The sequence below is a fragment of the Monopterus albus genome, unplaced genomic scaffold (genome assembly GCF_001952655.1).
Source record: "Monopterus albus unplaced genomic scaffold, M_albus_1.0 scaffold269.1, whole genome shotgun sequence".
Taxonomy (NCBI): domain Eukaryota; kingdom Metazoa; phylum Chordata; class Actinopteri; order Synbranchiformes; family Synbranchidae; genus Monopterus; species Monopterus albus.
This window is the reverse complement of record NW_018128149.1, coordinates 118221-131516: the sequence shown is the minus strand read 5'-3', so window position 1 is coordinate 131516 and position 13296 is coordinate 118221. Positions and strand designations below refer to the sequence as shown.

Genomic DNA, 13296 nt, shown 5'->3' with positions numbered 1-13296 from the left:
TATATTACTTGTGTGGTGTAGAAGATAATTATTTAAGAATGTAATTATGTAAGAATGTTAACATTCTTGTTATAATTCTTTAGTATATTACTTGTGTGGTGTAGAAGAGAATTATTTATGTAGAGATACTGCTTGTAAACCAATGATGGTAAGATGATGTCATGGGGTAGGACTGGATAAGTCTGACTTCTTCCTACTCCATTCAAGCATGTACTAGGTATAAGCAAATTGATATTGGATTGTGTGTAAAAATGTGTGTTGTTATATCAACTGTTTTATATGCTTGAAAGAATAAATAAATCAAATCAAATCAAACCTTTACCACTGATACTTCCTACATGTTGGACAGTTTCTGCTTCCCAACAGAGTTCACAACAACCGACTATAGAGACCAGTCCACATTACCACCAGTTCTCTGCTTGTTGCTGCCACTTTATTGAGTAACCTGTGGATACCGGCTCTGATTCTTGATTCATTTCAATTAGACTTCTCCCGATAGTTTAACGTTGCCCTGTTTACTTACAGTTTGCTCAGCCAGTCTTTGTTTCACTGCAGTAAAGTTTGAAGGATCCTCACAGATGTGACGTTCACGGATGAATAAACGAGATGTTCCAGCTGTGGTGAGGTAATATTCATCAAACGAGTTGTCCTCTGAGACAGACACATGACACTGACCGGCTCCACCTCCCACTACACCCTTGTCTTAGACTATAATCCCAAAGCTGTGGAACAGATGCAGTTCACGCTGTCACTGTAAAACAAACACAGTGAAGTCTAGATCACACAGATTAGTCAGTGAAGGATTAAACTCAGAATAAAACATGTAAAAGTCTGTAAATCAGTGGCAGTGTGGGCTGTTAGACATGTACATCACCCCTCCCTCAGCAGATCTCAGTGGCAATGTTTAGTCTGAGAAAGTGACTCCAGGATGAACTCAGAGCGCAGCAGCGGCCAACCCCCAGCAGGGGGCAGCAGAGCTCCACTCAACCACAGACAGGACCTGTTGGAGTGAAAGATAATACATGTGTCTATACACGTTCAGAAACACCACTTCTAATTGATTTGTAACACAATGACTAAATAATGCTTTTATATTGTGACTCCTTATTAGAAGAAGAAGCAGAAAACTGTTTTTACAGATTTATTGAAAACTCCACATCAACACTGTTGGAAGCAGAATAATAGTCACCAAAGTGCACGATGGATAAACATTTTATTTACGCTGTATTAATCCGTCCTTTACCGTGACCTATAGAAGTCAGTGAAACATCATGTGAAACTTACAGTGCCTCTATGGACACGCATCTTTTCCTTGTAGCGTTGGATGGAGCTACTGGTGCGGGTTTGTGCGGGGCATCCTGTGCACATCTAGGTAGGTAGGTAGGCACTTTATTGACCCCTCAATGGGGAAATTTCAGTGTCTATGTCTATGTTGAAGTTTCTGTCCTCTGGGATGTGCACCACTAAGTCTGGGAGATCTGGACTGTTTCCTCTGGGCTCCCTGTATGTGTGTGTGATCCACGTACCTGAAGCAGTGGCTGGCTCAGAACAGAAGAAGCCTTTCTGATGAGATGTGCAAATGTCCTCAGGACCCTCAAGCAGGTCCAGCCCTAGCGGACAGAGGCTGCATGCATGGGCAGGAATCTGAAAACGACCAGTGGGGGCAGCATTACGCCTGAGCTGCGTTTCGTCTGCTGCAGAGGAAGAAGAAGCAGCAACAGAAGAAGAAGAAAAATTAAAACTACTGGCGCTCGGTGGTAGCGGTGTGAGTTTTCCTTGCTTTTCTCAGCAACAGTTTAACGACATGGACTTAACGATTAGTCTTCCTCCTGTCGGCACTTCAGTCCAGCAGGTAACGGTCTCACTTCATCTTCTGTCGTGTTTGGATTATGAGACAACCAGTCTCTGGACGCAGAGGAGTTACGTCGTCTATGGGCATTTTGTTGTTGCTGTCTTTAGTGTTTAGTCTCTTGTAGTCATTTTAAGAACCTGTGTGGGCGTTTTAAGTCTGTGGAAGGAGTTGTTATGTTCGTGTTTAATGTTTTTAGTTAAGCCCTGAACATTGTGCCGCACCGGGGCTGGTTTCTGGGCTCATTGTCTTCTTTTGTGTTCGTAGCCTGATGTGCCAGGTGGTGCTGATCAACAGGCCATGGGAGTTTACCTCCGAGTGCGGCCCTTCTCCAGACAGGAGCTCTGTGACGACCAGGACCAGGTGCAGTGTTGTCCAGTCCATCTAGTCCCAGTCATGACAGTCAATGTGACCAGCTCCACAGACACAAGAGGAAGTTTATAGATGAAATTATCACCGATGCTGGAGAGATGTAGTCACTAAGAACTGTGAACATCCAGGGTCCTCTCCTGGGAAAATGTGTCTCTTTGCACCATGGAGCAAACAAAACTTGTTAATGGAAGTGTTTTGGTATCTTACAAAAAATCAGGGAGAATTACTTGAATTCAGTTTTCATATTCTGTTTATTCTACTTTTATTCTATTTTAGTTTCTTAAATGGTATGGGCATTCAAAATTAGGTGAGTGTGAAATGGTATTTCGATTTTTCTGTATGTCCTGAACATATAGTGAATTGACAATAAAAAATCTTTGATCTTGAGAAGTTAAAGCCTCCTCTACTCACCGCCATGTTTCCCCTTCTCCCAGCCTCCCCAACAGTCCTCTGCCTGCTCCAGACCCATGGTGACTCCTTCACTTTGCTGGTGCTCACAGCTCCACTGGCGTTGTCCTGTTTTGTTTGGGCTGTAATCTGATGCTCCTGTTTCCTCTTAGGATTGTGTGGTGATTGAAAGCAGCCAGACGGTGACACTGAATGCACCGAGAGGTTCTGCCACAATGAAGAGCAGTGAGAAGGGCGTTGGCACGACGGCCCACAGGTTCTCCTTCTCACAGGTCGGCGCTGGCTGAAATCACCGAAGTACTGTCTGACCCGGTTTTAGTTCTCAGACACTCTGGATCAGCACACTGACGTTCTAGATAGGCACAAACATGACTTTCCTACCCCTCCTACATAAAACCCCAGAGACTGTCACTGTGTTGTGTGTGTTGACTTTATTGTTCAGTCTTTTTTTGTCAACAGTTTACATCTTTGTGGTTGTTAATGGAGATTATCAACTTTTATGGTCATTTTGTCATCTCTATTTGGTTTATGTCATTGTGGTTGTTTTGTCTTAACTGAGCTGTGTCACATTCAAACTAGAAACCTGTCACTTCTTACAGAGGCCCGAGGCCTCCCTGACCTCCCGGGCCCCTGGGAGTCCATCTGTGTTTTCTCTCTCCTCCAGCTTTATTTTTATAAAGCACATTTCAAACCCAGAGGGCTTCACATAGGCAGAGAAAGCAGACACTAAAAATAAGAACATGTCACTTAAATGATTTCTACAAGATATAACAACCATGTTAACGAGACAGGTTAATGGAAATGTTCTCTCTCTCTGTTGGCTTTGAGATTTTTGGGCCGGAGACGACACAGGCGGAGCTATACGAGAATACAGTCCAAAGCCAAATGTCTGATTTCTTGGATGGGAAGAATGTGCTGATGTTCAGCTACGGTGTAACTAATGCTGGGAAAACCTTCACAATCCAAGGTAACAGTGGGGACGCAACAACATTGTAACGCACTTTACAGTGAGTCACCGGTGTCCTGTGACCTTCCTTTGCCATGTCCTAGGAACCCCAGAAGAGCCAGGAATCCTCCCCCGAGTCCTGGACGCCACCTTTCACCACATCGGAGGTGATCAGTATGAGGGGATGGACCTGAAGCCCTACCTGAGGAATGATGCCCAGTGCCTGAATCCTGAGCAGGTCAAGCAGGAGAGAAGTGCTAAGGCTGCCATTTTTGCTTCAGTGAAAGAAGTGAGAACTTGCTATCCAACCTGAGCTGCTTCCCCGGCTCTGACCTGAAAACCATAATGATTAAAAAAATGCTTGTGTTTCTGCTCCCATCTAGCACTGTGATCCTGTCCAAGCCAGCGGTGGTTCAGAGTCCAGTTTATCACAGCCTTCCGTGTCCTGCAGCCACACCGGTAGCTAGATATACTGTATATACTGTATGTTGTAATCAAACCTGTTTAAATTGGAGTTGTCTGGGAGGCTGCTCTAAAAATGCCACAAGTGTAGAGTTTCAGGCAGAAGGATGATAAGTGGCGCCTCCTGGTGCATCACCATGATCCTTGGTACTCTGCCCCCACCCCCACAGTGCTGGGCAGCCACCCAGCAGAAGCAGGCAGCAGCCAGTTTGCCTTATGGGTGGCCTTCTTTGAAATCTACAATGAGTGTGTGTATGATCTGCTTCAACCTGCCTTGTGCTCCAAGTTCATGAGACGTCCTGCTCTGCGTGTACGCGAGGACAGTACTGGAAATGCGTATGTTAAAGGTACGAACAGGAGTTTGTCTTGTGTTCCTAAGCTGGAAGAAGGACACCAGCAAACGTATTGGGGACAGTATATTGAAATTCAATATATCACGATATAAAACATCACAATATGCATCGGTTTATCTAGCGATATACATTGTGTTGTGTCCATACACCAGCGACTTCATACTTTATATGAATAAGACAGTTTAACTGGACACAAGTCAGTATATCTGGTTGTTCACATAATCAAGCCAGTGCTAAAAGAGGAATAAAGTACAAAACATGCGCAGCTAGTCATACCTCGTAGTCACTGCATTTTTGATTGGATCACATCATCTCATCCTTGTTGCTCAAAGATTCAACAGAGAACTTGTGATGATTGAATTCATTCCAGGTCTCAGGTGGGTCAACATCCAGAACATGGGTGAAGCCTGCAAACTACTGCAGTTTGGAAACAAAAAAAGAAGCGCTGCAGCTACAAAGATGAACCAGTCCTCTAGCAGAAGGTAAACCTCACATTTCTCTACTTGGTGCGTCTTCTCGTGTTTTATTATCTCACGCCAGCTTCCGTTACAGCCACAGCATATTTACCATGAAGCTACTGAAGATTGAAGGCAGTGCAGTTCGAAGGATGTCTGAGTGAGTATCTGGTGCCGTCGCCACATTTAAACGAGCAGTGTGTTTGTGGTTTTATCCTGCCCGTGAATATTTTTTCTGTGTGGTCGATCAGTCGGTTGAATCTAGGCTCCAAAAATGAGTCTGGTTTGGTAAAACACACAGGAACACAGAAAAAATGATTTTACATAAACCAGTAAGGAAAAACCAGTTTCTACTGTCATGGCTAGAGTGTGATGACGACTAAATTAATTCACACAAACCATCCCAATTTAAAGGATCATTTAATATTACAATTATTCTGAATAGAGTAGTATTTAAACAGATAATCTTGTAGTTAGGGAAACAGAGAAAGATGGAATGGATACAGTATTAAAGAAGAAGAATGTCAGAGCGCCAGTCCAGTCAGTTGTTGTTGGTCACGAGTCAGTCTTTCTGTCAACTGGGTCCCCAAAAAGTACACAGTTTACTGTCCCAGTAGCACACTCTCTCTCCTTCTGCTCTAACACAGCTTTTTATCTGCTCGCACTTACACAGCCCTCCATGGCCTGAGCCATGAAGACGCGGTCCCATGCCAGCTACCCACACACACCTTCTTCCGAGCATTGTCTAAGCTGTCCAGTACATGAACTTCTAGGTTGCATTGACCTAGCGTACATTTCCTTTTTCTAAACCTGAACAGAGCACACGAACAGTTCACATAAGGCTGCAGCTACAGTATATCCATTCCCTGTCTGACGAGGAAGTCACTCGGGATGTTGACCCATAGGTTAAACAAGGGGGACACAGCCCAAGATGTTCTTGCCTGCGCCAGAAACAGATCAAGCTTCCATACACCCTTAGCTCAGCCTTGCATCCACAATTATTACATATAATATCTAAATATGAACTATATACTCTTCTATTACATAGTACCTCTGGAACCTTGTTTGTTTTCAACCACTACACTACAAATGACTTTTTATTCCCTCAGGTTTTCTCTGTGTGACCTGGCTGGCTCAGAAAGATGTAACAAAACCAACACAATTGGAGAAAGGCTGAAGGAGGCGGGGAACATAAACAACTCGCTGCTCATCCTGGGGAAGTGCATCACCGCCCTTCGCAACAATCAGACTGACGGGTACTGTTGGTTCTGAACATGTTTGTCATTCACTGTTCAGCTTTGCGTTTAACACAAAAATGCAAATGTAGGAGTACGAAGTACAACGAGAGCGGTGAGAATCCACAGCTACAGTGTCTGCCCACGGCTGTAATTGTTATATTTAATGTTTAACTTGATCTATATATGCATTTTAATGTTTTATCTGTGTGCATTGTGTTGAGCACTTTGACTTGCCTTTGTGTATGAAAACGTGAGCTGCACAAGCCGTGAGCTGTAGATGATGCACGTTGAAGTGACCGAGTTCTGTTATATCAGACCGCCTGCTGATGGTGGTTCTAGCCAAAGTACACGTGTCTGAAGTGGGAACTCTTCCGGTAGGGGTGGCTCCAACTTGTGCTTTTGTGTGATTGAACACTCTTGTTCTCCTGTTGCTCACCAGAACGAAGAGCAGCTACATTCCTTTCAGAGAGAGTAAACTCACAAAGCTCTTCCAAGCTTTTTTCTGTGACAGTGGAAGAGCATCAATGATCGTCAACATTAACCAGTGTGCTTCCACCTATGACGAGACTCTCCATGTCATGAAATTCTCAGCTGTTGCCAGACAGGTTAGTCCAAGCGCCCGCATCCTGAGCTCAGTCAGCTATAGCACATCCAGTTAACCACTGATCTGTGCTGTCTGCAGGTGATCACACACAAACCTCTGGAGTCTCTGGCTCCTTGCCTGGTTGGTTGTGATGGCAAAACTCTGGTGAGGAATGGGATGATTGACAACCAGCCCCTGGACACCTACCTGTTAGAAGAGGAGCTGCTTGATGAAGATGAGGCTGACTTCTCTCTGCTGCCACAGAATGTACATCTGTGTGTCACCTTCGGACAATGAGCCTCATGGAAGAACTGCTCATAGACAAGTTTCTGAAGAGATTTAATTTGTGGCACTTATTTTTCTACCTGAACAAAATTCACAGAGCCATTTGTACGAGTCATGAACAGAGAAACTTGTTGGCTGAAGAGTTAGTGGCTGAATCTGGAGTTTAAACCAAAAAGATGCTCCTCAGCCTCTGTATGAGATGTCAAATGTAAACCATCAGTACTCGATGCCCTGAAAATGAGAACTGGCTGGAAGGTTTCATGAGGCTCATTGTTTGGAAAGGTCTTAGAAATGCAGTATGTGCTCAGTAGTGTCAGAAATAGTAGTGACATACCTGGGATTGTTGCATGATGGCACCATATCCATGTTTAATTTGAACTTTCCTAGGAGCTTGTGAATATGCTCGAAAGCCTCCGAACAAAACTGCTGGCTGAGAGAAGAAGAAACCTGGAACAGGAAATAGAGATTCGCAAGGAAATGGGAGATGCGATGTTGCAGCAGCTCATGGAAAGTGAAGAGCTCCGTAGGTATGCTTATTTTCCATTTGTTCAGCAAACTGGTGCAGAATGCTTTAGCTTGAACTATGTACGTTCACGGTCAGGATTAATTTCTCCCAAAGTAAATGAGGAGAGCCTGTGTCCAAACAAAGATGGCGTCATGTCAACAAGACAGTGGACTGGCAACCTCAGGCAGAAGCTGTCAGTTTTTTCCATAGGTTGGCCTGGTAAACCTTCTGGAGAGGCTTCCTGCTTCCAGCTTGTATAGACCACTTCCTGCCGAGATCAGCAGTCCGCCATCTTTGTCTGCAGGCAGGCTGTCTTGGTAAACGTGTTAGTCAGAATGAAAAGGAACTTAGTGAAGAGAATGTGCTTTTAATGTTTAGACGAGAGGTAGAGGAGCTGAAGGAAGGCTACCAAGAAAAGCTGGAGAACACGTTTGAGATGTACAAGGAGGCTATCAAAGCACACGCTTACCAGAGTGCTATGAACAGTCTGGAAGATAATTATGTGCATGTGGATGAATTCATCGCTGAGCAGGAGAAAGTAGAGGTATGTGGTTTCTATTTATTACTGGCAGCAGGTCCACCCTAACCTTGGCCTGCACTAGGCCTGAATCCATTACCAGTGATGTGCAGGCTGCAGTGTTCAAGTCCCCAGATTTTTATTTCACAGTTTGAGGATATACACTTCATGGTGAAAGTTCAAAACGGTCTCATTCTATTAGATTGCAGACCTCTGACCTTCCTGTGTCAAAGCAGGCAGTGTGTAGATTAAAGCACCAAAGCTGGCTCTTACCCTGTCTGTAGGTCCTCAGGCATAAAGTGTCGGAGTTGGAGACCAGCACCAGAGGAGTGTCTGCAGTTCCAACAGTGGACCGGTTGTGCCAGACTGAAGCATCTCAAACAGGTTAGCCCGTGGTTAGTTGTTAAACAAAGCTCGGCTTCTTTGCTCTGAGGAAACGGCCTGTTGGAGTGAACTTCCGCCAGTAGTTTGTCGTCTTCTGCTGCAGTTTAATGGCAATTGGCAACCAGCTTTAGGTGCATTACCGCCACCTTATAGACTGGAGTGTGGATCAGAATGGCCCCAACCTACTACTATAACTAAACCAACAGAGGTTCAAAACGTTCTTTGACACTTGATCCTGTATGAGGGCCATGATATGCTAACCCCTGGACATAGGAATAAAGCTTAACCTCTCATACTAAGGTGGCATATTTGAAACATATTAAACCTCTAAACACTGCTTGAGGTTTTATGATGGATATATTCACTCAGTAATTGACTATCATGAACCTGCAAACAGAGTTCCCTGCAGACCTCCTGTCTTTCATGTTATTAATTCAGGATAAGACCCCGAAACCTCCCAAATAACAACAACCTGCAGTTATTGTGGCAGCTACCTCCTTAAACCCTCAGATGTTACTGTACTGAGAAATTTTTATAAACCAGTATACTCTGGCTTTTTGAGGAAGTGTTAAATTTTGTCTGAAATAGCCAGTGAAAGCTGTGTCACTGGACACTTAAGACCATATTTGTTTTGCACAGTATTTAGTTGACATAAGATGTTAAGGATAAGATATTTAAAGAATAGTGTATATTATGTAACAAGTAAACAACTGGATATTTTAGATAAACCTTTTTCTAATGTAACTGTCTAAAATCATTTTAGCAGTTCAATTTTGCCTTCTGTCAACCCTGTGAACTGTTATGCAACCTCAGACACTCGCTAGGAATTAGGTAATCACACTCGCTAGGAATTGTGCAATATGTGCAACTTTAACAATTACCATTTAAAAGTGTAAACCCACTAAAATTATAAGAATCAGTATCATCAAAACTTGACTCAATAACCACAGAAAGTATTAAACCTTTTCAGGAATTTTATATAGAAGCTTAGAGTTACAGCAAAATATAGCATTAAAATCATCAATTGTCTTGATTGGCTTACAACCTAAATAAATCAACAGCTGCTATTTTTAAATATAAATCTAAAATGATCATACTGATTAAAATTATTATGGTTGGTGCTGAGCTCGCAATCTGATCATCACAGATTTTTCTCACACAATCTGACTCTCAGCTGGCTCTGGGTAGGACGGTGGCAGATTGGGCCATCGTTTGTTCCTCTTTTTTCTTTTTGCCATGATGCAAGCTTTCACAAGGAAAAACTTAACAAATAGATAAATCAAAACTCATCAAGAAAATCTCATTCTCTTCTGGTTCAATTTTGACTGAGAATTAACCGGGTGGATTGTGGCATTTTGTTAAAATCCTTAATTTCCTCTTCAGTCAACTTTTAAGCAAGAATTCAGTTTTCATGTGAGTAGGTAGTTTTCAACTGGCTCTACCACAGCTCTATCATCCGACGTTGACATCCATTCCTCCCTCACAGGCTGGAACAGCCTGCGGGGGAACACCCACAGAAAGGGGCTCTCTCTCCCTCGTCGACATCCATCTCACCCTCACAAGTTCAGTGCCTGTAGGGGGGGGCTCTCTCTTCCAACATGACATCCATCTCACACCCACAGAAAGGTGCTCTTTCTCCCTTGTCGACATCCATCTCACCCTCACAAGCCAGGTGCCTGTGGGGGAGTACCCCCAGAGGGGTGCTCTGCCCGGATTGCCTCTCCGCAATCCTCTGTCTCCTGGAAGTCAGACGGTCAACTGGAGAGAGCCTCCGGCTGCAGCCGTGGAAGGACTCCCCGTTCCTCTTTTCGCCTGGGTTTTTATAGGATTCTGGTCAGTAGTCTTTGTCCTCTTATCCAACCAGATGCCGCAGTTTACAGTTGATACTTTATTTGGCGTGCAAAGTGATGTTCTTCTGAAGTATTGCATATTTTTACTGTCACAGCTCAAGCCTACTGCCCGTAACCGGCCTCCACCCCGCTGTGATCCAGCCTTGGATCTTGGAGCCTCTTTCCTAGAAAACTAAAACCATCTTAATACCTTATAAAGATACAAGAAACTCGCATCTGATTGAAATATCAAAATCCCATCATTGCTTTTAACGGATCAATCAGAATTACACATTGATTTTACACAAAACTATCAATGCCTTAAAATCAAAACCTAGATTTTTATATTTTGAATACATTACTTGACTATACATTATCATTGGTTAGACATTGATCAAACATTATCAGTCAAATCTTTACTTTTGTGGATGGAACATTCATTTTCATTACTTCCTCAATATGTTGTGTGTCTCTTCTCTGTGTGCCATGCACACATGAACTTTTGTAGTTCCTCTTTTCTGTGATTCTTGTATTTTCTCACTCTTTTTTTAGATGTAAAATCACTTATTCCATTCTTTCAATACAATTATGATTATTTCAACAAACACACACATAAATCATCTTATGATTATCCTTATTAAAAGCTTAACTTTCTAAGCATTCTGCCATAGCATTTTAATAATTCTTTTGCCTTCTCCAACCTCCCCTGGAACTTCCTCTTTCTCTCTATCTTGGTGCTCTTTGAGGCCCGTTTTTACAGCCTTGCTGACAGTCCTTAATGAGAAAGTGAAAACAGACCACCTCTAGCGCCACCATAAACTGAGCCGTAACTTGTCCAGCACTTTAATGGCCAAATATTCCTGTGGAGGTTGAATTTTCTAAGGATAGCAAACCTGTCTTACTCGCTCCGTGCACATGTCTCTTCCTCTTCCAGTGTCATTCACTTCAGCAAGCCACATAAAAGTCCACTTCCACAACAAAAATAATATCTTGGTTTAATTTAGCAGCTCAAAATGACCATTATTCCAAACTTCAAGTAATGACTGGTCAATAGTAACATTAATCTTTCCATTTTTATACTTTTAACCATTTAAACATAGTCTAAATTAACTGTCCAATAAATACAGGTGCATCTCAATAAATTAGAATATCTCATAAGACCTATAAAAATAACATTTTTAGTGAATTGTTGGCCTTCTGGAAAATATGTTCAATTACTGTATACAGTATTGTTCAAAATAATAGCAGTACAATGTGACTAACCAGAATAATCCAGGTTTTTAGTATATTTTTTATTGCTACATGGCAAACAAGTTACCAGTAGGTGCAGTAGATTCTCAGAAAGCAAACAAGACCCAGCATTCATGATATGCACGCTTTTAAGGCTGTGCAATTGGGCAATTAGTTGAAAGGGGTGTGTTCAAAAAAATAGCAGTGTCTGCCGTTGACTGTACAGACACAAAACTATGTTGTACAAACGTTTTTGTTTCTAGGATTTAGCAATCCTGTGAATCACTAAACTAATATTTAGTTGTATGACCACAGTTTGTTATAACTGCTTCACATCTGTGTGGCATGGAGTCAACCAACTTGTGGCACCTTTCAGCTGTTATTACACTCCATGATTCTTTAACAACATTCCACAATTCATTTACATTTCTTGGTTTTGCTTCAGAAACAGCATTTTTGATATCACCCCACAAGTCCTCGATTGGATTAAGGTCCGGGGATTGGGCTGGCCACTCCATAACATTAATTTTGTTGGTTTGGAACCAAGACTTTGCTCGTTTACTAGTGTGTTTGGGGTCATTGTCTTGTTGAAACAACCATTTCAAGGGCATGTCCTCTTCAGCATAAGGCAACATGACCTCTTCAAGTATTTTGACATATGCAAACTGATCCATGATCCCTGGTATGCGATAAATAGGCCCAACACCATAGTAGGAGAAACATGCCCATATCATGATGCTTGCACCACCATGCTTCACTGTCTTCACTGTGTACTGTGGCTTGAATTCAGAGTTTGGGGGTCGTCTCACAAACTGTCTGTGGCCCTTGGACCCAAAAAGAACAATTTTACTCTCATCAGTCCACAAAATGTTCCTCCATTTCTCTTTAGGCCAGTTGATGTGTTCTTTGGCAAATTGTAACCTCTTCTGCACGTGCCTTTTTTTTAACAGAGGGACTTTGCGGGGGATTCTTGAAAATAGATTAGCTTCACACAGACGTCTTCTAACTGTCACAGTACTTACAGGTAACTCCAGACTGTCTTTGATCATCCTGGAGCTGATCATTGGCTGGGCCTTTGCCATTCTGGTTATTCTTCGATCCATTTTGATGGTTGTCTTCCGTTTTCTTCCACGTCTCTCTGGTTTTGCTCTCCATTTTAAGGCATTGGAGATCATTTTAGCTGAACAGCCTATAATTTTTTGCACCTCTTTATAGGTTTTCCCCTCTCCAATCAACTTTTTAATCAAAGTACGCTGTTCTTCTGAACAATGTCTTGAACGACCCATTTTCCTCAGGCTTTCAAATGCATGTTCAACAAGTGCTGGCTTCATCCTTAAATAGGGGCCACCTGATTCACACCTGTTATTTCACAAAATTGATGACCTCACTGATTGAATGCCACACTGCTATTTTTTTAACACACCCCTTTCAACTAATTGCCCAATTGCACAGCCTTAAGAGCGTGCATATCATGAATGCTGGGTCTTGTTTGCTTTCTGAGAATCTACTGCACCTACTGGTAACTTGTTTGCCATGTAGCAATAAAAAATATACTAAAAACCTGGATTATTCTGGTTAGTCACATTGTACTGCTATTATTGTGAGCAATACTGTAGGTTGTGCTGCTTGTTGTGTGAGTGGTGTTGTTTTACCTGGATTGTTAGTTGCACAAATCATACATGACTGACAATATTTCTGAGCATAGGTAGAGAACCCTTTTGTGAACCAGTGCTGTGTTATGATGCCTAATATTCCCCCTTTGGACACATGGTCAAGACTGTGTGCGAGTTTGGTGTAGTGATGAAAGAAGTGTTTCGGCAGGCAGGGGTTGCCGTCAGGGCCCCACCAGATGTTATCTGTAACAGCAGCTCCACAGGAGC

General features: G+C 42.7%; 2 protein-coding genes across 3 annotated transcripts in view; one reads left to right on the top strand and one right to left on the bottom strand.

Annotated features, from left to right (window-relative positions):
- mos (v-mos Moloney murine sarcoma viral oncogene homolog) overlaps positions 1-616 on the bottom strand; it is a 5182-nt gene extending 4566 nt beyond the window's left edge. Inside the window, exon 1 of the mRNA XM_020621891.1 lies at positions 524-616. The gene's annotated coding sequence lies outside the window, so the exon portion shown is untranslated. The remainder of the gene's footprint in view (positions 1-523) is intronic.
- Positions 617-1694: 1078 nt separating this feature from the next.
- Positions 1695-13296, top strand: part of LOC109972783 (kinesin-like protein KIF20A) — a 13526-nt gene continuing 1924 nt past the window's right edge. The window contains exons 1-16 of one of the 2 annotated variants that reach the window (XM_020621914.1): positions 1695-1852; positions 2117-2212; positions 2782-2901; positions 3458-3596; positions 3680-3864; positions 3959-4034; positions 4208-4384; positions 4761-4872; positions 4943-5005; positions 5955-6101; positions 6523-6688; positions 6766-6933; positions 7339-7478; positions 7835-8000; positions 8258-8357; positions 9844-10316. In XM_020621914.1, coding sequence (XP_020477570.1) covers positions 1805-1852; positions 2117-2212; positions 2782-2901; positions 3458-3596; positions 3680-3864; positions 3959-4034; positions 4208-4384; positions 4761-4872; positions 4943-5005; positions 5955-6101; positions 6523-6688; positions 6766-6933; positions 7339-7478; positions 7835-8000; positions 8258-8357; positions 9844-9959 — 2019 coding nt within the window. In that variant the 5' untranslated portion in view covers positions 1695-1804 and the 3' untranslated portion in view covers positions 9960-10316. Of the gene's footprint in view, positions 1853-2116; positions 2213-2781; positions 2902-3457; positions 3597-3679; positions 3865-3958; positions 4035-4207; positions 4385-4760; positions 4873-4942; positions 5006-5954; positions 6102-6522; positions 6689-6765; positions 6934-7338; positions 7479-7834; positions 8001-8257; positions 8358-9843; positions 10317-13296 lie in introns of those variants that run through there. The other variant, XM_020621913.1, reaches the window with a different exon arrangement.